We start from the raw sequence: 26,327 nt of genomic DNA on the forward strand, positions 1-26,327 counted from the left end.
TTTCCCTGCAGTTCACGGGAGGGCTCACGGGTGGGGGCGTCTGCATGCTAGCTCAGGGAGGGAGACCCCTCCGCTCTAACCTGTATGTATGGATGGAAGGTTAACAGTTTAGATGCATACTGTATGTGGGTGGGAGAGGGATAGAAATGTATGTTAATTCAAATGTTAATTCAAAAAGGGGTGCCTGGGTTGGAGGGTCCACTTTAGAGACACATGTTCAAAGGGACTAGCCTTTTTATGTGAAGATACCAACTGAGCCAAAAATACAATCGTCTACAACACAATATAGTGAAGAATGAGAAAGACGATGGTGCAATGTACTGATGATCATAAACATACATTACCCGAAGCAACTAAAGCATTAAGAACCTTGAAGAAACTCTGAGCCTTAAACATGCTTTTTATCAGTATCTATTATGTTTACCTAATGAGTGCAATTGAAAATAAATATGTAAATGCGCACACATACATTCTTGTATGCATAGGATGGACTTGAATTTAAATAGCAAATTTAAATGAGGTGCTACAGTTTGCAATCCCATGTCTTTACTCATCATTAACTATTTCCCAGCAGCATTTGCTCAATAAATGTCATACTGAAATAGAAATATGGTCTCTTGTTCCTTTATGCAATTGTCCTGTCCTGTCCTGCCCTTTAACTTGTTCATTTACAGTAGCTGTCTCACCTCAACATGCACACTATTCTATTTCTTCATCTGCTTTCATAGGGGTGGGATTGCATGCTTCATGATCTAGTAAAACAATATTAAATAAATTAGGATAGTAAAATAATATTAAAACAACAGTGAACAAGAGAGAGTAATATGAGATATTGTATTAATATTGAGAGATGTTTATGCAGTTTCAGCAAATAGCTACATTATTTGAGAACAACATTACCTACATTGTTAAACATGATTTTAAACTATACATATTTAATTCATAGTATTTTACATTTTACAAGTTAAACAATTGAGTGATAGGTCCTTCGGAGATTTAGCAACATTAAAGCAGACAGCAACCCGATCGTAATTTGAAATTCAGCACCACCGGATAATGGACAGCGACTATCTCAGGCAGAATCCATGAAGAGGTTTCTTTGAAATGTAGCCTATCACTCACTCACATTGAATGAATCCTTATTATAATGCTAGAAGGATAGTTGGTCTGATTCTATGCCACAAAGCACGATAACACCTGGGGTGTTACATGTAGTTTTTTGTTCCTAAAACTTTCAGAACAAAATATTCTATCTAACATTTAAATACAGTGCCTTCGGAAAAGATTCAGATCCCATTACGGTTTTCACATTTTATTATGTTACACACTCATTCAAAAATGTATTAAATAAAAAAATCCTTACCTCCTGAACCTGAATCCCCCAACAGAAGCTTGCCAGCTCACGAGCTATTAGATAGTAGTCAGCTACCCACTGCTTGTGGTCATCAGCTAACCTTAACCTTAAGCTCGGCAAGCCCATCAGCCACTCCTGGGCTACAATACCCAGACCCCTTCTACTGCCAGTACGGGGCACTGAACCTCGCCGATCCTTGACGACTGGACTACCGACGTAATCTGCTCGAGGGGGTACTCAACTGGCCCCTAGGTCGCAACGGGCCCTGAATGCCCATTTGCTAGCCTGCTAACCACGGCCCGCTAGCTGTCTAGAGCATCTTGGATTGTTAGCTGAATAGATCCATCGGCCAATTTATTGGGCCACTATAGCTATTTTGCCTATTGGACTTGGACCCCTCTGCTACTCAGAACCCTACTAATCCATCACGACTGGTCTATCGACGTCACCGCACATGGAGGCTAAATCAGTCTTTCCTCCGTCCCGGCCTGCTAGCTGTCTGAATCGCCGTGTCTCCAGCCAGTCCAACCACTCACTGGACCCCTATGATCACTGGGCTCCGCATGCCTCTCCCTAATATCAATATGCCTTGTCCATTACTGTCCTGGATAGTGATTATTGTCTTATTTCACTGTGGAGCCCATAGCCCTGCTCAATTTGCCTTAACCAACCATTTAGTTCCACCCTCATAGATATCATCCTAACCAACTTGCCCTCCCAATACACCTCTGCTGTTTTCATCCAAGATCTCAGCGATCACTGCCTCATTGCCTGCATCCATAATGAGTCTGCGGTCAAACAACCACCCCTCATCACTGTCAAACTTTCCCAAAAACACTTCAGCGAGCAGGCCTTTCTAATCCACCTGGCCGGGTATCCTGGAAGGATTTTGACCTCATCCCGTCAGTAGAGGATGCCTGGTTATTCTTTAAAAGTGCCTTCCTCACCATCTTAAATAAGCATGCCCCATTCAAAAAATGTAACCAGGAACAGATATAGCCCTTGGTTCTCTCCAAGCCTCCAACTGCTCTTAAACGCTAGTAAAACCAAATGCATGCTTTTCAACCGATCGCTGCCTGCACCCGCATGCCCGACGAGCATCACCACCCTGGATGGTTCCGACCTTGAATATGTGGACACCTATAAGTACCTAGGTGTCTGGCTAGACTGTAAACTCTCCTTCCAGACTCATATCAAACATCTCCAATCAAAAATCAAATCAAGAGTCGGCTTTCTATTCCGCAACAAAGCCTCCTTCACTCACGCCGCCAAACTTACCCTAGTAAAACTGACTATTCTACCGATCCTTGACTTCGGCGATGTCATCTACAAAATTGCCTCCAACACTCTACTCAGCAAACTGGATGCAGTTTATTACAGTGCCATCCGTTTTGTCACTAAAGCACCTTATACCACCCACCACTGCGACTTGTATGCTCTAGTCGGCTGGCCCTCGCTACATATTCGTCGCCAGACCCACTGGCTCCAGGTCATCTACAAGTCCATGCTAGGTAAAGCTCCCCCTTATCTCAATTCACTGGTCACGATGGCAACACCCATCCGTAGCACGCACTCCAGCAGGTGTATCTCACTGATCATCCCTAAAGCCAACACCTCATTCGGCCGCCTTTCGTTCCAGTACTCTGCTGCCTGTGACTGGAACGAATTGCAAAAATCGTTGAAGTTGGAGACTTTTATCTCCCTCACCAACTTCAAACATGTGCTATCTGAAAAGCTAACCGATCGCTGCAGCTGTTCATAGTCTATTGGTAAATAACCCACCCATTTTCACTTACCTCATCCCCACACTGTTTTTATTTATTTACTTTTCTGCTCTTTTGCACACCAGTATCTCTACCTGTACATGACCATCTGACCATTTATCACTCCAGTGCTAATCTGCAAAATTGTAATTATTCGCCTACCTCTGCATGCCTTTTGCACACAATGTATATAGACTCGCCTTTTTTGTACTGTGTTATTGACTTGTTAATTGTTTACTCCATGTGTAACTCTGTGTTGTCTGTTCACACTGCTAAGCTTTATCTTGGCCAGGTCGCAGTTGCAAATGAGAACTTGTTCTCAACTAGCCTACCTGGTTAAATAAAGGTGAAAAAAAAAAAAATAAAAAAAGACCTGACTGTCCTTGACCAGCACAAAAACATCCTGTGGCATTCTGCATTAGCATCGAATAGCCCCCGTGATATGCAACTTTTCAGGGAAGTCAGGAACTAATATACACAGGCAGTTAGGAAAGCTAAGGCTAGCTTTTTCATGCAGAAATGTGCATCCTGTAGCACAAACTCAAAAAAGTTCTGGGATGCTGTAAAGTCCATGGAGAATACGAGCACCTACCAGCTGCCCACTGCACTGAGGCTAGGAAACATTGTCACCACCGATAAATCCACTATAATTGAGAATTTCAACAAGCATTTTTCTACGGCTGGCCATGCTTACCGCCTGGCCACCCCTACCCCGATCAACAGCCCTGCACCCCCCACAGAAACTTGCCCAAGCCTCCCCATTTCTCCTTCACCCAAATCCAGATAGCTGATGTTCTGAAAGAGCTGCAAAATCTGGACCCCTACAAATCAGCCGGGCTACACAATCTGGAGCCTCTCTTTCTAAAATGATCTGCTGAAATTGTTGCAACCTCTATTACTAGCCTGTTCAACCTCTCTTTCGTATCGTCTGAGAAACCCAAAGATTGGAAAGCTGCAGCGGTCATCCTCCTCTTCAAAAGGGGAGTCACTCTAGACCCAAACTGCAGCAGAACTATATCTATCCTACCCTGCCTTCCTAAGATCTTCGAAAGCCAAGTTAACAAATGGATTTCCGACTATTTCAAATCACACCGTACCTTCTCCGCTATGCAATCTGGTTTCAGAGCTAGTCATGGGTGCACCTCAGCCACACTCAAGGTCCTAAACGATATCATAACCACCATCGATAAGAGACATTACTGTGCAGCCGTATTCATCAACCTGGCCAAGGCTTTCGACTCTGTCAATCACCACATTCTTATTGGCAGACTCAACAGCCTTGGTTTCTCAAGTCTCGCCTGGTTCACCAATTAATTATCTGATAGAGCTCAGTGTGTCATATCGGAGGGCCTGTTTTCCGGACCTCTGGCAGTCTCTATGGGGGTGCCAGACAGATCAGATCTTTGAGCGGCCCACAGGGCTGTGAACCAATCCAGAGCTTTGCCTGTGAGGAGGGAGATGATGAAGTCCACCCTGTCCTTGTCAGAGGTGAAGTCAGTGAGGTGATGGTCTATGTACAGGTTACAATGCATGAGAAATCCTTGACATTTCCCTGGGGAGCCGTCATATTTATTAGGCATAGATATAGGGGAGGATGAACAAGAGGAGGATGTGGCACCTGATATGGATGAAGCAGGAATGGACTGGTGAAGGAGGTTGCAGAGTTCGTCGAGCCATTCCTCCTGTCGGGCTAGACGGAGCTGCAGCTCTGCTGAATCATTCTGTCGTGTTTGGTAAGGTATTTTGTAATGAACACGATATGAGACAGAGAGCTGGTTTCAAGTGCAGAGCGCAGCAGGTGTTTATTGGAAGGGACTATAGGAGGAGGCAGGTAGCAGGGTCCAGGTGTCAGGCAGAAGGTCATACACGGTAGGTCCAAAATGGCAACAGTACAGGCAGGCAATAGGCAAAAGGTATCGTGAGTGAGGCAGGCAAAAACTATAATACATGGGAGGCATGAAGGACAAGAAAAAACAGAGCTCCAAAAGAAGTGTGTCTCAAAACAAACAATACCTCACAGTGATGGGGTGCAATGAACTGAACTAAATAGTGCGGGATGATGACATGCAGGTGTGTGAACAGGTGATTAGAATTCGGTGATTGGGATCTGGAGAGTGAGCAGGAAAGTGGGCTGCGTTCCGGGATCTAAGTGTTTAGAAGTATGAGTTGGATGCAGACGTTACAGTTTGGAAAGAATCAGTGGCTAACTGCTATTCAGTGGAGTGGCTGTGTGGTCCCAAATCTGGTATTAAGGGTCTCTTTTCCAAGTTTAAAATTATAAACATTCAGCATTGGTCATGCTGTCAATGAGGCATGAGCTCTGACTGTGAAAATATGTTTTGAACGTTCATCCAGCTCGGAATTGTAAATCCGGAACTCAGGCGTCTTTCTAGAGCTACGACCTGAAGATCATGATTCAACCTTGTTTTTCCGAGTTCCCAGTTGTCTTAAAAGCACCATAAATCCAGAGAATGTCAGACTTTGATAACAAAATTTGCCCACGAAGGACCGTAGTGCCACCTTCCTGTTCAAGTGATCACAGCACAACAAGGCGAGTCCAAAAATGTCTTGTATGCTGCTGCATAAATGATGTGTCCTCGGATGGGGCCACAGTGTCTCCTGACCCCTCCTGTCTCAGCCACCAGTATTTATGCTGCAGTAGTTTATGTGTCGGGAGTTTTAAGAAAATAGAGTTAAGAGAATATTTACTAAATAAAAAACGAAAAAAGTAACCCAATAAAAGAACAATTTGAGGCAATATACAGGTGGTATTGGTACCGAATCAATGTGCGGGGGTACAGGTTAGTCGAGGTAATTTGTATTAGCCTAGTAGTTATAAGTATTTAGGAATATCAGCTGAATTATGCCCCATGTGAAATCATTGTCAAAGCGCAAGAGATGCTGTTGCATGTAGTTCAAGATTACTTATTGGTTGATCTATCCAAACTCCAATGTAATTGCCTGTCTGTAATTGCCTGCTTCCATCACGTGGACTGGGACATGTTTCGTATTGCGTCAGACAACAACATTGACGAATACGCTGATTCGGTGTGCGAGTTCATTAGAACGTGCGTTGAAGATGTCGTTCCCATAGCAACGATTAAAACATTCCCTAACCAGAAACCGTGGATTGATGGCAGCATTCGCGTGAAACTGAAAGTGCGAACCACTGCTTTTAATCAGGGCAAGGTGACTGGTAACATGACCGAATACAAACAGGGTAGCTATTCCCTCCGCAAGGCTATCAAACAAGCTAAGCGTCAGTATAGAGACAAAGTAGAATCTCAATTCAACGGCTCAGACACAAGAGGTATGTGGCAGGGTCTACAGTCAATCACAGACTACAAAGAAGAAAACCAGCCCAGTCACGGACCAGGATGTCTTGCTCCCAGGCAGACTAAATAACTTTTTTGCCCGCTTTGAGGACAATACAGTGCCACTGACACGGCCTGCAACGAAAACATGCGGTCTCTCCTTCACTGCAGCCGAGGTGAGTAAAACATTTAAACGTGTTAACCCTCGCAAGGCTGCAGGCCCAGACGGCATCCCCAGCCGCGCCCTCAGAGCATGCGCAGACCAGCTGGCTGGTGTGTTTACGGACATATTCAATCAATCCCTATACCAGTCTGCTGTTCCCACATGCTTCAAGAGGGCCACCATTGTTCCTGTTCCCAAGAAAGCTAAGGTAACTGAGCTAAACGACTACCGCCCCGTAGCACTCACTTCCGTCATCATGAAGTGCTTTGAGAGACTAGTCAAGGACCATATCACCTCCACCCTACCTGACACCCTAGACCCACTCCAATTTGCTTACCGCCCAAATAGGTCCACAGATGATGCAATCTCAACCACACTGCACACTGCCCTAACCCATCTGGACAAGAGGAATACCTATGTGAGAATGCTGTTCATCGACTACAGCTCAGCATTTAACACCATAGTACCCTCCAAGCTCGTCATCAAGCTCGAGACCCTGGGTCTCGACCCCGCCCTGTGCAACTGGGTACTGGACTTCCTGACGGGCCGCCCCCAGATGGTGAGGGTAGGCAACAACATCTCCACCCCGCTGATCCTCAACACTGGGGCCCCACAAGGGTGCATTCTGAGCCCTCTCCTGTACTCCCTGTTCACCCACGACTGCGCGATCACGCACGCCTCCAACTCAATCATCAAGTTTGCGGACGACACAACAGTGGTAGGCTTGATTACCAACAACGACGAGACGGCCTACAGGGAGTAGGTGAGGGCCCTCGGAGTGTGGTGTCAGGACAATAACCTCACACTCAACGTCAACAAAACTAAGGAGATGATTGTTGACTTCAGGAAACAGCAGAGGGAACACCCCCCTATCCACATCGATGGAACAGTAGTGGAGAGGGTAGTAAGTTTTAAGTTCCTCGGCATACACATCACAGACAAACTGAATTGGTCCACTCACACAGACAGCATCGTGAAGAATGCGCAGCAGCGCCTCTTCAACCTCAGGAGGCTGAAGAAATTCGGCTTGTCACCAAAAGCACTCACAAACTTCCTGGCGGGCTGTATCACCGCCTGGTACGGCAACTGCTCCGCCCACAACCGTAAGGCTCTCCAGAGGGTAGTGAGGTCTGCACAACGCATCACCGCGGGCAAACTACCTGCCCTCCAGGACACCTACACCACCCGATGTTACAGGAAGGCCATAAAGATCGTCAAGGACAACACCTACCCGAGCCACTGCCTGTTCACCCTGCTATCATCCAGAAGGCGAGGTCAGTACAGGTGCATCAAAGCTGGGACCGAGAGACTGAAAAACAGCTTCTATCTCAAGGCCATCAGACTGTTAAACAGCAACCACTAACATTGAGTGGCTGCTGCCAACACACTGACTCAACTCCAGCCACTTTAATAATGGGAATTGATGGGAAATGATGTAAAATATATCACTAGCCACTTTAAACAATGCTACCTAATATAATGTTTACATACCCTACATTATTCATCTCATATGTATACGTATATACTGTACTCTATATCATCTACTGCATCCTTATGTAATACATGTATCACTAGCCACTTTAACTATGCCACTTTGTTTACATACTCATCTCATATGTATATACTGTACTCGATACCATCTACTGTATCTTGCCTATGCTGCTCTGCACCATCACTCATTCATATCCTTATGTACATATTTTTTTATTTTTTTTATTTCACCTTTATTTAACCAGGTAGGCTAGTTGAGAACAATTTCTCATTTGCAAGTGCGACCTGGCCAAGAAAAAGCATAGCAGTGTGAACAGACAACACAGAGTTACACATGGAGTAAACAATTAACAAGTCAATAACATAGTAGAAAAAAAGGGGAGTCTATGTACATTGTGTGCAAAAGGCATGCGGAGGTAGGCGAATAATTACAATATTGCAGATTAACACTGGAGTGATAAATGATCAGATGGTCATGTACAGGTAGAGATATTGGTGTGCAAAAGAGCAGAAAAGTAAATAAATAAAAACAGTATGGGGATGAGGTAGGTGAAAATGGGTGGGCTATTTACCAGTAGACTATGTACAGCTGCAGCGATCGGTTAGCTTTTCAGATAGCAGATGTTTGAAGATGGTGAGGGAGATAAAAGTCTCCAACTTCAACGATTTTTGCAATTCGTTCCAGTCACAGGCAGCAGAGTACTGGAACGAAAGGCGGCCAAATGAGGTGTTGGCTTTAGGGATGATCAGTGAGATACACCTGCTGGAGTGCGTGCTACGGATGGGTGTTGCCATCGTGACCAGTGAACTGAGATAAGGCGGAGCTATACCTAGCATGGACTTGTAGATGACCTGGAGCCAGTGGGTCTGGTGACGAATATGTAGCGAGGGCCAGCCGACTAGAGCATACAAGTTGCAGTGGAGGGTGGTATAAGGTGCTTTAGTGACAAAACGGATGGCACTGTGGTAAACTGCATCCAGTTTGCTGAGTAGTGTTGGAAGCAATTTTGTAGATGACATCGCTGAAGTCGAGGATCGGTAGGATAGTCAGTTTTACTAGGGTAAGTTTGGCGGCGTGAGTGAAGGAGGCTTTGTTGCGGAATAGAAAGCCGACTCTTGATTTGATTTTCGATTGGAGATGTTTGATATGAGTCTGGAAGGAGAGTTTACAGTCTAGCCAGACACCTAGGTACTTATAGATGTCCACATATTCAAGGTCGGAACCATCCAGGGTGGTGATGCTCGTCGGGCATGCGGGTGCAGGCAGCGATTGGTTGAAAAGCAGGCATTTGGTTTTACTAGCGTTTAAGAGCAGTTGGAGGCCACGGAAGGAGTGTTGTATGGCATTGAAGCTCGTTTGGAGGTTAGATAGCACAGTGTCCAAGGACGGGCCGGAAGTATATAGAATGGTGTCGTCTGCTTAGAGGTGGATCAGGGAATCGCCCGCAGCAAGAGCAACATCATTGATATATACTGAGAAAAGAGTCGGCCCGAGAATTGAACCCTGTGGCACCCCCATAGAGACTGCCAGAGGACCAGACAGCATGCCCTCCGATTTGACACACTGAACTCTGTCTGCAAAGTAATTGGTGAACCAGGCAAGGCAGTCATTAGAAAAACCGAGGCTACTGAGTCTGCCGATAAGAATATGGTGATTGACAGAGTCGAAAGCCTTGGCAAGGTCGATGAAGACGGCTGCACAGTACTGACTTTTATCGATGGCGGTTATGATATCGTTTAGTACCTTGAGTGTGGCTGAGGTGCACCCGTGACCGGCTCGGAAACCAGATTGCACAGCGGAGAAGGTACGGTGTGATTCGAGATGGTCAGTGACCTGTTTGTTGACTTGGCTTTCGAAGACCTTGGATAGGCAGGGCAGGATGGATATAGGTCTGTAACAGTTTGGGTCCAGGGTGTCTCCCCCTTTGAAGAGGCGGATGACTGCGGCAGCTTTCCAATCCTTGGGGATCTCAGACGATATGAAAGAGAGGTTGAACAGGCTGGTAATAGGGGTTGCGACAATGGCGGCGGATAGTTTCAGAAATAGAGGGTCCAGATTGTCAAGCCCAGCTGATTTGTACGGGTCCAGGTTTTGCAGCTCTTTCAGAACATCTGCTATCTGGATTTGGGTAAAGGATCCCTGGAAGGGCTTGGGCGAGGAGCTGCGGGGGGGGGCGGAGCTGTTGGCCGAGGTTGGAGTAGCCAGGCGGAAGGCATGGCCAGCCGTTGAGAAATGCTTGTTGAAGTTTTCGATAATCATGGATTTATCAGTGGTGACCGTGTTACCTAGCCTCAGTGCAGTGGGCAGCTGGGAGGAGGTGTTCTTGTTCTACATGGACTTCACAGTGTCCCAGAACTTTTTGGAGTTGGAGCTACAGGATGCAAACTTCTGCCTGAAGAAGCTGGCCTTAGCTTTCCTGACTGACTGCGTGTATTGGTTCCTGACTTCCCTGAACAGTTGCATATCGCAGGGACTATTCGATGCTATTGCAGTCCGCCACAGGATGTTTTTGTGCTGGTCGAGGGCAGTCAGGTCTGGAGTGAACCAAGGGCTGTATCTGTTCTTAGTTCTGCATTTTTTGAACGGAGCATGCTTATCTAAAATGGTGAGGAAGTTACTTTTAAAGAATGACCAGGCATCCTCAACTGACGGGATGAGGTCAATGTCCTTCCAGGATACCCGGGCAAGGTCGATTAGAAAGGCCTGCTCACAGAAGTGTTTTAGGGAGCGTTTGACAGTGATGAGTGGTGGTCGTTTGACTGCGGCTCCGTAGCGGATACAGGCAATGAGGCAGTGATCGCTGAGATCCTGGTTGAAGACAGAGGAGGTGTATTTAGAGGGCCAGTTGGTCAGGATGACGTCTATGAGGGTGCCCTTGTTTACAGAGTTAGGGTTGTACCTGGTGGGTTCCTTGATGATTTGTGTGAGATTGAGGGCATCTAGCTTAGATTGTAGGACTGCCGGGGTGTTAAGCATATCCCAGTTTAGGTCACCTAAAAGAACAAACTCTGAAGCTAGATGGGGGGCGATCAATTCACAAATGATGTCCAGGGCACAGCTGGGAGCTGAGGGGGGTCGGTAGCAGGCGGCAACAGTGAGAGACTTATTTCTGGAGAGAGTAATTTTCAAAATTAGTAGTTCGAAACTGTTTGGGTATGGACCTGGAAAGTATGACATTACTTTGCAGGCTATCTCTGCAGTAGACTGCAACTCCTCCCCCTTTGGCAGTTCTATCTTGACGGAAGATGTTATAGTTGGGTATGGAAATCTCTGAATTTTTGGTGGCCTTCCTGAGCCAGGACTCAGACACGGCAAGGACATCAGGGTTAGCAGAGTGTGCTAAAGCAGTGAATAAAACAAACTTAGGGAGGAGGCTTCTGATGTTGACATGCATGAAACCGAGGCTTTTTTGATCACAGAAGTCAACAAATGAGGGTGCCTGGGGACATGCAGGGCCTGGGTTTACCTCCACATCACCCGCGGAACAGAGGAGGAGTAGTATGAGGGTGCGACTAAAGGCTATCAAAACTGGTCGCCTAGAGCATTGGGGACAGAGAATAAGAGGAGCAGGTTTCTGGGCATGGTAGAATATATTCAGGGCATAATGCGCAGACAGGGGTATGGTGGGGTGCGGGTACAGCGGAGGTAAGCCCAGGCACTGGGTGATGATGAGAGAGGTTGTATCTCTGGACATGCTGGTTGTAATGGGTGAGGTCACCGCATGTGTGGGAGGTGGGACAAAGGAGGTATCAGGGGTATGAAGAGTGGAACTAGGGGCTCCATTGTGAACTAAAACAATGATAACTAACCTGAACAACAGTATACAAGGCATATTGACATTTGAGAGAGACATACAGCGAGGCATACAGTAATCACAGGTGTTGAATTGGGAAAGCTAGCTAAAACAGTAGGTGAGACAACAACAGCTAATCAGCTAGCACAACAACAGCAGGTAAAATGGCGTTGACTAGGCAATGGGGCCGACAGATAAAACATAAACAAGCAGAATGGAGTACCGTGATTAATGGACAGTCCAGCGTGCATCAGCTATGTAGCCAAGTGATCAGTGTCCAGGGGGCAGGGAAGCTGGATTGGTGAGTGTTATCCAGGTTAAAAAACTAACAATGACTAAATAGCTTGTAGCTAGTTAGCTGGTTAGCTTCTGGAGGTTCTTGAGTGTGTTCTAAAAATTAAAAATAATAGCGATTCCGTATCACATTGGGTGAGGCAGGTTACTGGAAGGTATAAACAAATAAAAAATAGAAAAGAGATAGAGAGTAAATATGGGTCCAGTGAGTGTTTGGGACGCGGAGATTCAGACGGTTAGCAGGCCTGTGCTAACAAGCTAACAGTTAGTAGGCCAGGGCTAAACAAGCTGGCAGTTTGCAGGCCGAAATAGCAAGCAAGGAGATTGCAAGGGCTAGAGAGTTAGTCTTTGGGGGACGTCGCGATGGGGTGAGTCTGTTTATTCCTCTTCATGCGGTGACATCGATAGACTACGGTGGTAGGTATTGTAGCCCAGGAGTCTGCTACGGTGGTAGCACAGGGGCCGGGTATTGTAGCCCAGGAGTATGCTACGGTGGTAGGTATTGTAGCCCAGGAGTCTGCTACGGTGGTAGCACAGGGGCTCTGGCCGGGCTAGCTTCAAGCTAAATGGGTGGAAACGCTAGCCAGGAGTAAATCATCCGGGGTTGCGGTTTAGCTAGATAGCTAGTTGTGAAGATCCAGCTGAAAGATGTTACTTCTCCTTTTTTCGAACTGGCGAGAGCTTTCCGAGCTAAAGGTTAGCTGATGACCGGTTAGCTGAAGACCGCTAGCATAGCTGGTAGTTAGCTGGCTAGCTTCAGTTGAGGGGTTCCGGTTCCGAAGTAAATATAAATACTTAGGAAAAATAGCTACATTGGGTGAGGCGGGTTGCAGGAGAGTATTTGGAAGCTGAGGTTTAGCAAAATGTTTTAAAGGATATGCAAAGAAAAATATGTAAAAATGAAAAAAAGACGATATATACAAGGGACACGACTCGACACGTCTTACTGCTACGCCATCTTCTTTATCCCCTTACTCTGTGTATCAGAAATTAGCTTTGGAATTGTTAGTTAGATTACTTGTTGGTTATTACTGCATTGTCGGAACTAGAAGCACAAGCATTTCGCTACACTCGCATTAACATCTGCTAACCATGTGTATGTGACAAATAACAATTAGATTGATTGATTGATTGATCTCCACCCGGCACAGCCAGAAGAGGACTGGCCACCCCACATAGCCTGGTTCCTCTCTAGGTTTCTTCCTAGGTTTTGGCCTTTCTAGGGAGTTTTTCCTAGCCACCGTGCTTCTACACCTGCATTGCTTGCTGTTTGGGGTCTTAGGCTGGGTTTCTGTACAGCACTTTGAGATATCAGCTGATGTACGAAGGGCTATATAAATACATTTGATTTGATTTGATTGTGATTAATATGCCAGGAAGATATGTATACTATAGCGAAGAAAGTAATACTAAGTGTATGATGTGTAGTAAGCTGTTAGTAGCCAACGTGCCTCACCCTAATCATTTGGTCTATTTTCCCCTCTTAATTTCGTCTACTGATCTGACTTGGTGATGCACATGTAGCCTATAACCCGTTTTAGAGAAATGTAATCATTGAATATTGTAAGAGCTTTCATTGTCTGCTTATATGGCCCCTTTATTTAGCCTATTATTCTGACTTGGTGTACAGGGAGAACACTGTAAGAACAACCCATGTTCTGAATTGTGTCGCTGTCCATTTCAAAGTGCGAAACAAATAGTTATATCGACCACGTCCGTCCTTGCTCTCTCATGTCTTAATCGAAATTACGGATTGCTTCTTATGCGCTTGTCGTCCCCTTATGCCATAGTTCATACATCTAAATTGTCATTAGAAACCATATTTGTTTAAGCAAGTCAGCCATATCAACTATGTTTTTTAAGCAGTAAATGAGGCTGAATGAACTGTTTCGCTGCCAGACAAGGCTCCGTTGATAACCAGGTCTAGTAGTGGTAAGATGTTGGGACTGCTTTTGGGACTCTGCTGTTGGGACAGCTTTATATAGGCCCTAACAGTTTGTGGGCACCGTTTGTCACCGTTATAGTGCAATTAATGTATTGTTTAGTGTTGTGTTTTACCCCACCAAGATGTACATGCTAAAATCGCCACTGGTGGTGATGTACATGTTTAAAAGGCTGAGGCCAGCAGGAGAGCAGAGAGAGAAAGAGGCAACAGAGGCCAGGTGTCTAGCTCTAGGTCACAAGGATCAGCCAGGAGAAAGTGAGTATAGGGTCGTATACATCGCTCAAGTTAACTCAGCCACAACAACACACATTCACACACATTCAGTTAGGATGAGAGAATCATATGTAGTGGGGCATGGTAACTATCTCTCCCTCTCTTTCTCTTTCTCTCTCCCTCTCGCTCTCTCTCTCTGGGACAAACACAATCTAAAATTGTCTGAGCTCTCAAACGCAGTAGGGTCCACTCCACAGAGCTAACTGTTGCGATGGAAAAGCAATGAGTGAGATAACATAATACAGATGGGTGATAAGTGACAAATGCCAAATAAATCTCAGATGGAAGAATAAATTATTCCCCTCTTAACTGTGGTATAAAACAAGGGTTTTTAAAGGCGACTGGAGAATCTGAATCAATCCTGACAAACAATTTAAATCTTATTGTCGGTAATGTTCTGGGAGGCAAAAAAAGCCTTGCCGTTTGTCAAAAATAGTTTTGCTGGTTTTCATAGGATGAGAAAAATGACGAAACCTGCACACTGCTCTTTATTGATACTAGCAAGAGCAGTGTGCAGGTTTCTTATTTTTTCTCATGTTATTCAATTCTTACCATATGCCTGCAAAAAAGATAGCTTAGATGGGCAAGTGCCTTTTGAATTTTTAATCCCTGGTTTTCATAGGATGAAATATTGTCATTAAAGGCAGTCAATTGGCCAAAACCAGAGGCAGCCATTTTGTTGCATTACCTGCATCAGTTGCAGGGTTTGCAATGACCTTAGTTACCTCTGAAATGGGTAGAGCAGGACTGAATGGGAATCAATAAGACTGACAACAGACTGCAGCCAATCAGATCTGTCAACCAACACTGCAGTTTCACACCTTAGAGAAAACATCTCAATGCAGGGAGGAGATGGCAGCCTCTCTATCCCATGTGCTCTCATCCGCAACCCAAAGACTAACTTATGCATTGTATTCTGTATCTGTTTGTGAAACCATATTAGTCAACGTGTTCCCCATCATTGTTAGAGTTGGATGATAGAGTTACAAAGTCATTCTGAGGAATGTAATTACAGAAAAAAACTATGTTGCAGTTTGGATGCCTATTCATCACTAGAGAAATGCTTTGGTTTGAAATGGCTCAAAATAAAAGGGCAAGTTTGTCCATAACATTATGATATGCATTATGAAGGTGATATATACTATTGAATGGGGTAAATTACTTGCATATAAGCACAGGCTGATCATAACTGTAATCTATACCAATAGCTGTCAATAACTACAACGATGATTAATGCTTCAACACTTCCTGAAAGTAGCAAGTGGTCACATAAATGCATCATATTGATTGAACCAACCCCCTCATGGTAGTCTCACTTTACACGTCATCGGTAGGTCACTGATGGTAATCCCTTTGATTTTGGGAGGTTTCCTGTCAAGAAGTAATCAATCACCTATTATTGAAGACTTAGCACAAGCAAAACATCAATATAGGAAATTGGTTCGCTTTGTACATGTTCATAAGCAAATATACATTATTAATTAAATTCATTTAATGATCAATCATTCTGTTCAATTTGAGAGAAACATTTTCAACACTTTTCAAACACTTGAAAAGGACGGTGTTTTGCTGCAATAAGTCGCTGTCCATGGTGCTGATATTGGAGTCTGGCGGACTGGTGCTGTCCATGGAGCCGATATTGCTATCACTCTAAATTGCATCGGTAAATTGATCATTTCTGGTATAACCGTTTTTGCTAACTAATAATAGGGGAAATAATAATTAACATCGGTCATCCATATTGGCTGGTTGAATTAGCAAATGCAGAGATGCATGTATAATTTTCTCTCTTATTCGAATGTTCAAAATTTGGAGGAAACTGTATGACAAGAGACAAATGATAAAGACATCAACGTCAAGGACACATAGGCTATCCCAAACATACTAATGATAATCACCCCATTTCCTTTTTTCTCCCTATGTGTGATCATTCCTCTGCTTTCAAACGGCCAGCCACGAACCCTCACACACTCAAGTAGTGTTTCACTTACATAGAGTATGAAAGGTTGAGACATGGCCCTCCCCCTCCGTTCGATCAATGGGCCAGTAAAAACGGTCTCTGCCTTGTTAGCGATAAGCTTCTCCTATATAAAGGACAGCCGGTGAGACTAAGAATGCTGTGAGCGCCATCCACCCCGCGCCTGCAAACACATACTCGCCCCACTCCTCCACCTCGGACACCTTCCATTCCATCTGCACACGCAACCCCTGGTCTAGCCGGATGAGTTACCACCCGGTGGACACGATAGGGAGTCCATTCAGGAGAAGTATGGATAGTAGGACCACCTACGGCCGCTCCACTGGCACCCCTTCCAGCGGGTTCCGTTCTCAGTCCTGGTCCCGGGCAAGCCCAGGCTCCACGATGACCTCCTCCTACAAGAGGAGCGTCAATATGCCGGTAGCCAGAGCGTACAGCTCCACACTCCTCAGCTCCGCCGACAGCGTTGATTTCAATCAAACGAACGGAGACTACAAGCGCTCCAACGAGAAAGAGCAGCTCCAGGGGCTCAACGACCGCTTCGCCGGTTACATCGACAAGGTGCACTACCTGGAGCAGCAGAACAGCCAGATTGAAGAGGAGATCCAGACGCTGCGGCAGAAGCAGGTGTCACAATCCCAGCTAGGCGATTTATACGACCAGGAACTCCAGGAGCTGCGCTCCATGCTTGAGCAGATTCACCACGATAAAGCGCAGATCCAGCTCGACACAGACCACATCGAGGAGGACATCCAGATAATTAGGGGCCGTTTCGATGAGGAAGCCCGCATCAGGGATGAGACGGAAGGCATCATCCGGGCGTTGAAAAAAGATATGACCGACTCTGATTTGGTGAAGTCAGAGTTTGCGAAGAAAGTTCAGTCACTGCATGACGAGATTGCCTTTATCCGCAACAACCACGAAGAAGAGGTGAGCGACCTGTTCGCCCAGGTGCAGGCGTCGCAGGTGACCATGGAGAGGAAAGATATCCAGAAGACGGACATCACCGAGGCGCTGCGGGAGATCCGCACCCAGCTCGAGGGCCACTCCAACCAGAACCTGCAGCAGGTGGAGGACTGGTTCATGTGCCGCTATTCCAAGCTCACTGATGCTGCGGCACAAAACAAAGATGCAATCAAGTTCGCCCGTGATGAGATAGCAGACTACCGTCGCCAGCTTCAGTCCAAGACCGTGGAGTTAGAGTCCGTCCGTGGAACCAGGGAGTCACTGGAGAGGCAGTTGAATGACATCGAGGACCGACACAACAACGACCTGTCCAGCCTGCAGGTATGATGAGACCCGCTGTAGGCATTATTTTCATACAGAAACCCCCAGCCACAGGCTTCATGGTGAAGTATTCTATAAAGTTGTATTCTTTGTGTAAAGAGAAGCAATGTAGTGGAGAGAATAAATTATATAATAAGATGTATTTTTCGTTGATTTCAAATTGAGAATATTATCACGACACCTTTGAGGTTTTTATTCTTATTTTAAATGTAGGTCTACTTATAAGGAGAGTCCCCTACTTTGATAGAGAGAAAGACACACACTTGCATTGTGTCCCCACATATTGTATTAGTTTTATTTTGAACGAACTAAATTGTTTTATTATGTGGGCCCTAAATGCATGTCTTTTAACTAGGCTATAAACTCTGCCCAATAGTGGTGTCTGCGCTTTTGCTTTAGATAGCCTAAATGGCACAATGCTGACATCTTATGGACACAGATTTAACATCTCCAAATGTTGGATCATTTGGCGACGCATAAGCAGCGACACTTGGTGCACGTCAGGACATTATAGGGTTGGGAAGACATAATGCAGCAGACTGTTTTTTGTTGTTGTTTCGTTGCTGAGCCAGAGACTCGGGGCCCTTGAAACACAGTGCTGTTCACTGCGTCAGAATACATTATTTAACACAACAACAGTCCAATCTATCAAATTATTTGCATTTTCACCTTTCATAAATGAGACAGGAGGACTTCACAGTTTCAATTGTTATTGCAATGATATTTTATTGGAATCTCAAAGTGCTGTTTCAAATGTAGGCCTATACAAGTTTAAATGTGCTTGTTAAGTAATTTTCCAGGATCACAAAATATGACATTGTATTTTTGATCGTTTCCTTATGATGTTTAGAAAGCAGTGTCCTTATGGAGAAATGCGTCTTCCCTACACCAGAAATAAATAACCAAGTATTATTTCAGGGATCCATATAGGCATAAGAAATAATAGCTCTTAACCAGCTTGTGTCTCTCGGTCTTGTTCTCTGCAGGAGACCATCCACCAGCTGGATAATGAGCTCAAGGGCACAAAGTGGGAGATGGCGCGTCATCTGCGTGAGTACCAGGACCTGCTCAATGTCAAGATGGCCCTCGACATTGAGATTGCTGCGTACAGGTACAGTGCGACAACAGAGCGCTAATTAGGACTAACATTGAAAAACTTTTTTTTAAATATATCATGTGTAATAAAAACATAAAGATCTAATTTATATATATAATCTACATTTTTATATTCGGCTTACACTAAACTATATCTCATGTTCTACTGTTCTTGCAGGAAACTCCTAGAAGGTGAAGAGACCCACTTTAGCACTTTCCCCTACCGCCACACCGTCACCTCCTCTAAGAAGTCCAAGTATGAGCCTCCCAAACTGAAAGTCCAGCATAAGTTTGTAGAGGAGATCACCGAGGAGACCAGGGTAGAGGATGAGAAGGATGAGATGGACCAGGCCCTGGCTGAGATGGCCCAGGAGTTTTCTGCCACTCTGGAGGCAGAGGCAACAGATGAAGGAGAGGATGAGGGAGAAGAGGGAGGAGAAGAAGCCGAGGGAGAAGGGGGAGAGGGTGAATCAGAAGAGGTTGTAGCCTCCACTTATGCCCAAGTTAGCTCCAGCACACCTGCTGAGGACGAAGAGGAGGACAAAGAAGGTGATGATGAAGAGGAAGAGGGAGAAAAAGAAGAAGAGGGTGAGAAAGGAGAAGAGGTTGAGGGTGAGAAGGGAGATGATACAGAAGGTGGTGATGAGGGAGAAGGAGAGGGGGAATTAGAGGAGACAGTCCTGTGCTCTAAAGCCCCAGAATCAAAGTCCTCTCCTGACAAAGAGAAGGCTGGAGAGAAGGAGGGAAGCGGAGGAGAAGAGGAGACAGGAGAGGGAGAGGGAGAAGAGGAGGGTGATGATCAAGATGAAGATGCAGGTAGTGACAAAGGATCCAAAGATGGAGATGATAAGGATGAGGAAGATGAGGAGAAAGGAAAGGATGAGAAAGAAGACAAAACAGATGAGAAGGCAGCTGTAGCCAAGACAGAGGCTCCCAAAACAGAAGCCCCCAAGAGTGAGTCCCGGAAAGTTGAGGTCCAGAAATCTGAGTCACCAAAGCCCTCCAAGCCAGACTCCCTAAAAGCTGAATCCCCAAAGGCTGGGTCCCCCAAGTCTGAGATCCCAAAAGCTGGATCCCCCAAACATGAATCTCCCAAAGCTGTAACCCCCAAATCTGAATCTCCAATACCTGGCTCCCCAAAATCTGAATCTCCAAAACCTGCTGGATCCCCCAAATCTGAATCCCCAAAACCTGCTGGATCCCCCAAATCTGAATCCCCAAAACCTTCTGGATCCCCCAAATCTGAATCCCCAAAACCTTCTGGATCCCCAAAATCTGAATCCCCAAAACTTGCTGGATCCCCTAAATCTGAATCCCCAAAGCCTGCTGGATCCCCCACTTCTGAATCCCCAAAACCTGCTGGATCCCCGAAATCTGCTGGATCCCCCAAATCTGAATCCCCAAAACTTGCTGGTTCCCCCAAATCTGAATCCCCAAAACCTGCTGGATCCCCCAAATCTGAATCCCCAAAACCTTCTGGATCCCCCAAATCTGAATCCCAAAAACCTTCTGGATCCCCTAAATCTGAATCCCCAAAACCTGCTGGTTCCCCTAAACCTGAATCCCCAAAACTTGCTGGATCCCCTAAATCTGAATCCCAAAAACCTGCTGGATGCCCTACTTCTGAATCTCCCAAACCTGCTGGATCCCCTAAATCTGAATCCCCAAAACTTGCTGTATCCCCCAAATCTGAATCCCCAAAACCTGCTGGTTCCCCTAAATCTGAATCCCCAAAACTTGCTGGATCCCCTAAATCTGAATACCCAAAACCCGCTGGATCCCCTACTTTTGAATCCCCCAAATCTGCTGGATCCCCAAAATCTGAATCCCCAAAACTTGCTGGATCCCCTAAATCTGAATCCCCAAAACTTGCTGGATCCCCTACTTCTGAATCCCCCAAACCTGCTGAATCCCCTAAATCTGAATCCCCAAAACTTGCTGGCTCCCCCAAATCTGAATCCCCAAAACCTGCTGGATCCCCTAAATCTGAATCCCCAAAACTTGCTGGATCCCCTAAATCTGAATCCCCAAAACCTGCTGGATCCCCTACCTCTGAATCATCCAAACCTGCTGGATCCCCTAAATCTGAATCCCCAAAACCTGGCTCCCCCAAATCTGAATCCCCAAAACCTGCTGGATCCCCCAAATCTGAATCCCCAAAACCTGCTGCATCCCCCAAATCTGAATCCCCAAAACCTTCTGGATCCCCCAAATCTGAATCCCCAAAACCTTCTGGATCCCCTCAATCTGAATCCCCAAAACCTGCTGGATCCCCTAAATCTGAATCCCCAAAACTTGCTGGATCCCCCAAATCTGAATCCCCAAAACCTGCTGGATCCCCCAAATCTGAATCCCCAAAACCTTCTGGATCCCCCACATCTGAATACCCAAAACCTGCTGGATCCCCTAAATCTGAATCCCCAAAACTTGCTGGATCCCCTAAATCTGAATCCCCAAAACCTGCGGGATCCCCTACTTCTGAATCCCCCAAATCTGCTGGATCTCCTAAATCTGAATCCCCAAAACCTGCTGTCTCCCTCAAATCTGAATCCCCCAAAACTACAGGATCCCCCAAATCTGAATCCCCCAAATTAGGATCCCCCGAGGCAGAGTCCCCTAAGGGTGAGGCCCCCAAACCAGAAGCTCCAATATCAGAGGCCCCCATGGCTGCAGAAGAGAAAGTAGACCAAAAGAGTCATTCAGAGGAAGAGAAGGAGGTAGAAAAGAAAGACGCAGCCATGAACGGAGAGGTGGAGAAGATTACCCCAGAGGACAAGGACAAGAAGGATGAGGGTGGGAAAGAGGCAGAGGAGAAGGATGTTATCTCAAATGGAGTGGACGAGAGCCCCACTAAAGATGACCCGGACCAGAAAGATGATCCAAAGGACCAGAAGGTGGTCATCACCAAAACGGTGGAGACCATCACCACTGGAGAGGACGGGGCCAAGCATGTCACCAAATCGGTCACTGTCACCGAGACTGTGAATGAGTCTGAGGATGTGATGCAGGAGAAGACAGTCTCCAGCAAGAAGATGGAGAAACACTCTTCCCAGTCCGTCAAGGTGGTGACTGAAACTGAGTAACTGCGCTCCATCCAACCCACTCAGGAGGAACAAAGTTAACACGACAACAAGCAATCAACCCAGAACTAACATAACAAAGAAATCATAGAGCTAGAGCGATGTAATAAAGAAAACCACTCTCAAACATACAGAAAAGCAACGAGAGAAGGCATATGATGTGACAAAGCTAACGTTTAAAAAGTGCATGTTGAGAGAAAGCTTTAAATGGGTTTTGCTGTAGATTATATCAGGAAAATGTGATAGTGGGACAGATTGTTAATTGTCTTTATGTTTCCCTGCAGTTCACGGGAGGGCTCACGGGTGGGGGCGTCTGCATGCTAGCTAAGGGAGGGAGACCCCTCCGCTCTAACCTGTATGGATGGATGGAAGGTTTACAGTTTAGATGCATACTGTATGTGGGTGGGAGAGTGATAGAAATGTATGTTATTTCAAATGTTAATTCAAAAAGGGGTGCCTGGGTTGGAGGGTCCACTTTAGAGACACATGTTCAAAGGGACTAGCCTTTTTATGTGAAGATACCAACTGAGCCAAAATTACAATCGTCTACAACACAATATAGTGAAGAATGAGAAAGACGATGGTGCAATGTACTGATGATCATAAACATACAGTACCCGAAGCAACTAAAGCTTTAAGAACCTTGAAGAACCTCTGAGCCTTAAACATGCTTTTTATCAGTATCTATTATGTTTACCTAATGAGTGCAATTGAAAATAAATATGTAAATGTGCACACATACATTCTTGTATGCATAGGATGGACTTGAATTTAAATAGCGAATTTAAATGAGGTGCTACAGTTTGCAATCCCATGTCTTTACTCATCATGAACTATTTCCCAGCAGCATTTGCTCAATAAATGTCATACTGAAATAGAAATATGGTCTCTTGTTCCTTTATGCAATTGTCCTGTCCTGTCCTTACACTTGTTCATTTACAGTAGATGTCTCACCTCAACATGCACACTATCTTCATCTGCTTTCATAGGGGTGTGAATGCATGCTTCATGATCTAGTAAAACAATATTACATAAATTAGGATAGTAAAACAATATAAAATACATTTGGATAGTAAAACAATATTAAATAAATTAGGATAGTAAAACAATATTAAATAAATTAGGATAGTAAAATAATATTAAAACAATAGTGAACATGAGAGAGTAATATGAAATATTGTATTAATATTGAGAGATGTTTATGCAGTTTCAGCAAATAGCTACATTATTTGAGAACAACATTACCTACATTGTTAAACATGATTTTAAACTATACATATTTAATTCATAGTCTTTTACATGACAAGTTACTCACAGTGAATGAATCCTTATTATGATGCTAGAAGGATAGTTGGTCTGATTCTATGCCACAAAGCACGGTAACACCTGGGGTGTTACATATAAGTTTTTGTTCCTAAAACTTTCAGAACAAAATATTCTATCTAACATTTAAAAAAAATATTATGACATACAGTGCCTTCGGAAAAGATTCAGACCCCGTTACTTTTTCACATTTTATTCCGTTACAGACTCATTCAAAAATTGATTAAATAAAAAAATCCTTAGCAATCTACACAAAATACCCCATAATGACAAAGCGAAAACATGTTTTTAGAAATGTTTGCAAATTTATTACAAATAAAAAACAGAAAACATTATTTACTTAGGTATTCAGACCCTATGATAAGAGACTCAAAATTGAGCTCAGGTGCATCCTGTTTCCATTGATCATCATTGAGATGTTTCTACAACTTGGAGTCCCACTTTTGTAAATTCAATTGATTGGACATGATGTGGAAAGGCACAAAACTGTCTATATAAGGTCCGTAGTGCTCAAAGCCAGGATTGTGTCGAGGCACAGATCTGGGTAAGTGCACCAAAACTTTTCTGCAGCATTGAAGGTCCCCAAGAACACAGTGGCCTCCATCATTCTTAAATGGAAGAAGTTTGGAACCACCAAGAGCTGGCCGCCCGGCCAAACTGAGCAATCGGTGGAGAATGGTCTTGGTCAGGGAGGGATGGTCTCTAAGACAGAGCTCCACAGTTCCTCTGTGGAGATAGGAGAACCTTCGAGAAGGACAACCATCTCTGCAGCACTCTGCCAATCAGGCCTTTATGGTAAAGTTACCAGATGGAAGCCACTTAACAGCAAAAGGCGCATGACAGCCTGCTTGGAGTTTGCCAAAAGGCACCTAAAGACTCTCAGTCCACGAGAAACAAGATTTTCTGCAAATCCAAGATGGCGTAGCAGTCAGACGACTTTGTCCTTCATCTTGTCATGTCCCATGTGGGCCTCTATGCCACAAATATATATATATAAATATATATATATTTTTCTTCACATATCTTTTTCATATTTCTCTAAACCTCAACTTCATAATAGTCTCCTGCAACCCACCTCACCCAACATGGTGTGGATCTGTTTTTTCTAAAGTATATTTATTTACTTCCGGAACCTGAATCCCCCAACAGAAGCTTGCCAGCTCATGAGCTACTAGCTAGTAGTCAGCTAACCACTGCTAGTGGTCATCAGCTAACCTTAAGCTCGACAAGCTCTCACCACTTTGTACAACGCGACTCAAACCGGACATATTTTCTCTCCATATTCCCGGATTCCTACCACAAGCTCTGAACCTTTCACATGCTAGCCTGCTAGCCACGTCCCGCTAGCTGTCTAGAGCATCTTGGATTGTTAGCTGAATAGATCCATCGGCCAATTTCTTGGGCCACTATACCTATTTTGCCTATTGGACTTGGACTCCTCTGCTACTCAGAACCCAACTAATCCATCACGACTGGTCTATCGACGTCACCGCACACGGAGGCTAAATCAGTCTTTCCTCCGTCCCGGCCTGCTAGCTGTCTGAATCGCCATGTCTCCAGCCAGTCCAACCACTCACTGGACCCCTATGATCACTGGGCTCCGCATGCCTCCCCCTAATATCAATATGCCTTGTCCATTACTGTCCTGGATAGTGATTATTGTCTTATTTCACTGTGGAGCCCATAGCCCTGCTCAATTTGCCTTAACCAACCATTTAGTTCCACCCTCATAGATATCATCCTAACCAACTTGCCCTCCCAATACACCTCTGCTGTTTTCATCCAAGATCTCAGCGATCACTGCCTCATTGCCTGCATCCATAATGAGTCTGCGGTCAAACGATCACCCCTCATCACTGTCTCTCATTTCACCGAAAACACTTCATCGAGCAGGCCTTTCTAATCCACCTGGCCCGGGTATCCTGGAAGGATTTTGACCTCATCCCATCAGTAGAGGATGCCTGGTTATTCTTTAAAAGTGCCTTCCTCACCATCTTAAATAAGCATGCCCCATTCAAAAAAATGTAACCAGGAACAGATATAGCCCTTGGTTCTCTCCAGACCTGACTGTCCTTGACCAGCACAAAAACATCCTGTGGCATTCTGCATTAGCATCGAATAGCCCCCGTGATATGCAACTTTTCAGGGAAGTCAGGAACTAATATACACAGGCAGTTAGGAAAGCTAAGGCTTGCTTTTTCATGCAGAAATGTGAGAATTTCAACAAGCATGTTTCTACGGCTGGCCATGCTTACCGCCTGGCTACCCCTACCCCGATCAACAGCCCTGCAGCCCCCACAAAAACTTGCCCAAGCCTCCCCATTTCTCCTTCACCCAAATCCAGATAGCTGATGTTCTGAAAGAGCTGCAAAATCTGGACCCCTACAAATCAGCCGGGCTACACAATCTGGAGCCTCTCTTTCTAAAATGATCTGCTGAAATTGTTGCAACCTCTATTACTAGCCTGTTCAACCTCTCTTTCGTATCGTCTGAGAAACCCAAAGATTGGAAAGCTGCAGCGGTCATCCTCCTCTTCAAAAGGGGAGACACTCTAGACCCAAACTGCAGCAGAACTATATCTATTCTACCCTGCCTTCCAAAGATCCTACCCTGCCTTCCTAAGCCAAGTTAACAAATGGATTTCCGACCATTTCAAATCCCACCGTACCTTCTCCGCTATGCAATCTGGTTTCAGAGCTACTCATGGGTGCACCTCAGCCACACTCAAGGTCCTAAACGATATCATAACCGCCATCGATAAGAGACATTACTGTGCGGCCGTATTCATCAACCTGGCCAAGGCTTTCGACTCTGTCAATCACCACATCCTTATTGGCAGACTCAATAGCCTTGGTTTCTCAAGTGATTGCCTCGCCTGTTTCACCAATTAATTATCTGATAGAGCTCAGTGTGTCATATCGGAGGGCCTGTTGTCCGGACCTCTGGCAGTCTCTATGGGGGTGCCAGACAGATCAGATCTTTGAGCGGCCCACAGGGCTGTGAACCAATCCAGAGCTTTGCCTGTGAGTAGGGAGATGATGAAGTCCACCCTGTCTTTGTCAGAGTTTAAGTCAATGAGGTGATGGTCTATGTACAGGTTACAATGCATGAGAAATCCTTGACATTTCCCTGGGGAGCCGTCATATTTATTAGGCATAGATATAGGGGAGGAT

General features: G+C 45.1%; 1 protein-coding gene across 2 annotated transcripts; it reads left to right on the forward strand.

The window, feature by feature from the left end:
* Positions 1-16,555: 16,555 nt before the first annotated feature.
* Positions 16,556-22,700, forward strand: LOC135518657 (neurofilament medium polypeptide-like). 2 transcript variants are annotated; one of them, XM_064943808.1, is made up of 4 exons: positions 16,556-17,656; positions 18,643-18,767; positions 18,930-20,008; positions 20,822-22,700. In XM_064943808.1, the coding sequence occupies exons 1-4, from the start codon at positions 16,613-16,615 to the stop codon at positions 21,832-21,834; spliced, it is 3,261 nt and encodes a 1,086-aa protein (XP_064799880.1). In that variant the 5' UTR covers positions 16,556-16,612; the 3' UTR covers positions 21,835-22,700. The 2 variants fall into 2 exon arrangements, with proteins under 2 accessions (XP_064799880.1, XP_064799879.1); XM_064943807.1 differs by having other exon boundaries at positions 18,930-19,978; positions 20,852-22,700.
* The last annotated feature ends 3,627 nt before the right edge of the window (positions 22,701-26,327 follow it).

This window comes from Oncorhynchus masou, chromosome 28, assembly GCF_036934945.1.
Source record: "Oncorhynchus masou masou isolate Uvic2021 chromosome 28, UVic_Omas_1.1, whole genome shotgun sequence".
Taxonomy (NCBI): Eukaryota; Metazoa; Chordata; class Actinopteri; order Salmoniformes; family Salmonidae; genus Oncorhynchus; species Oncorhynchus masou.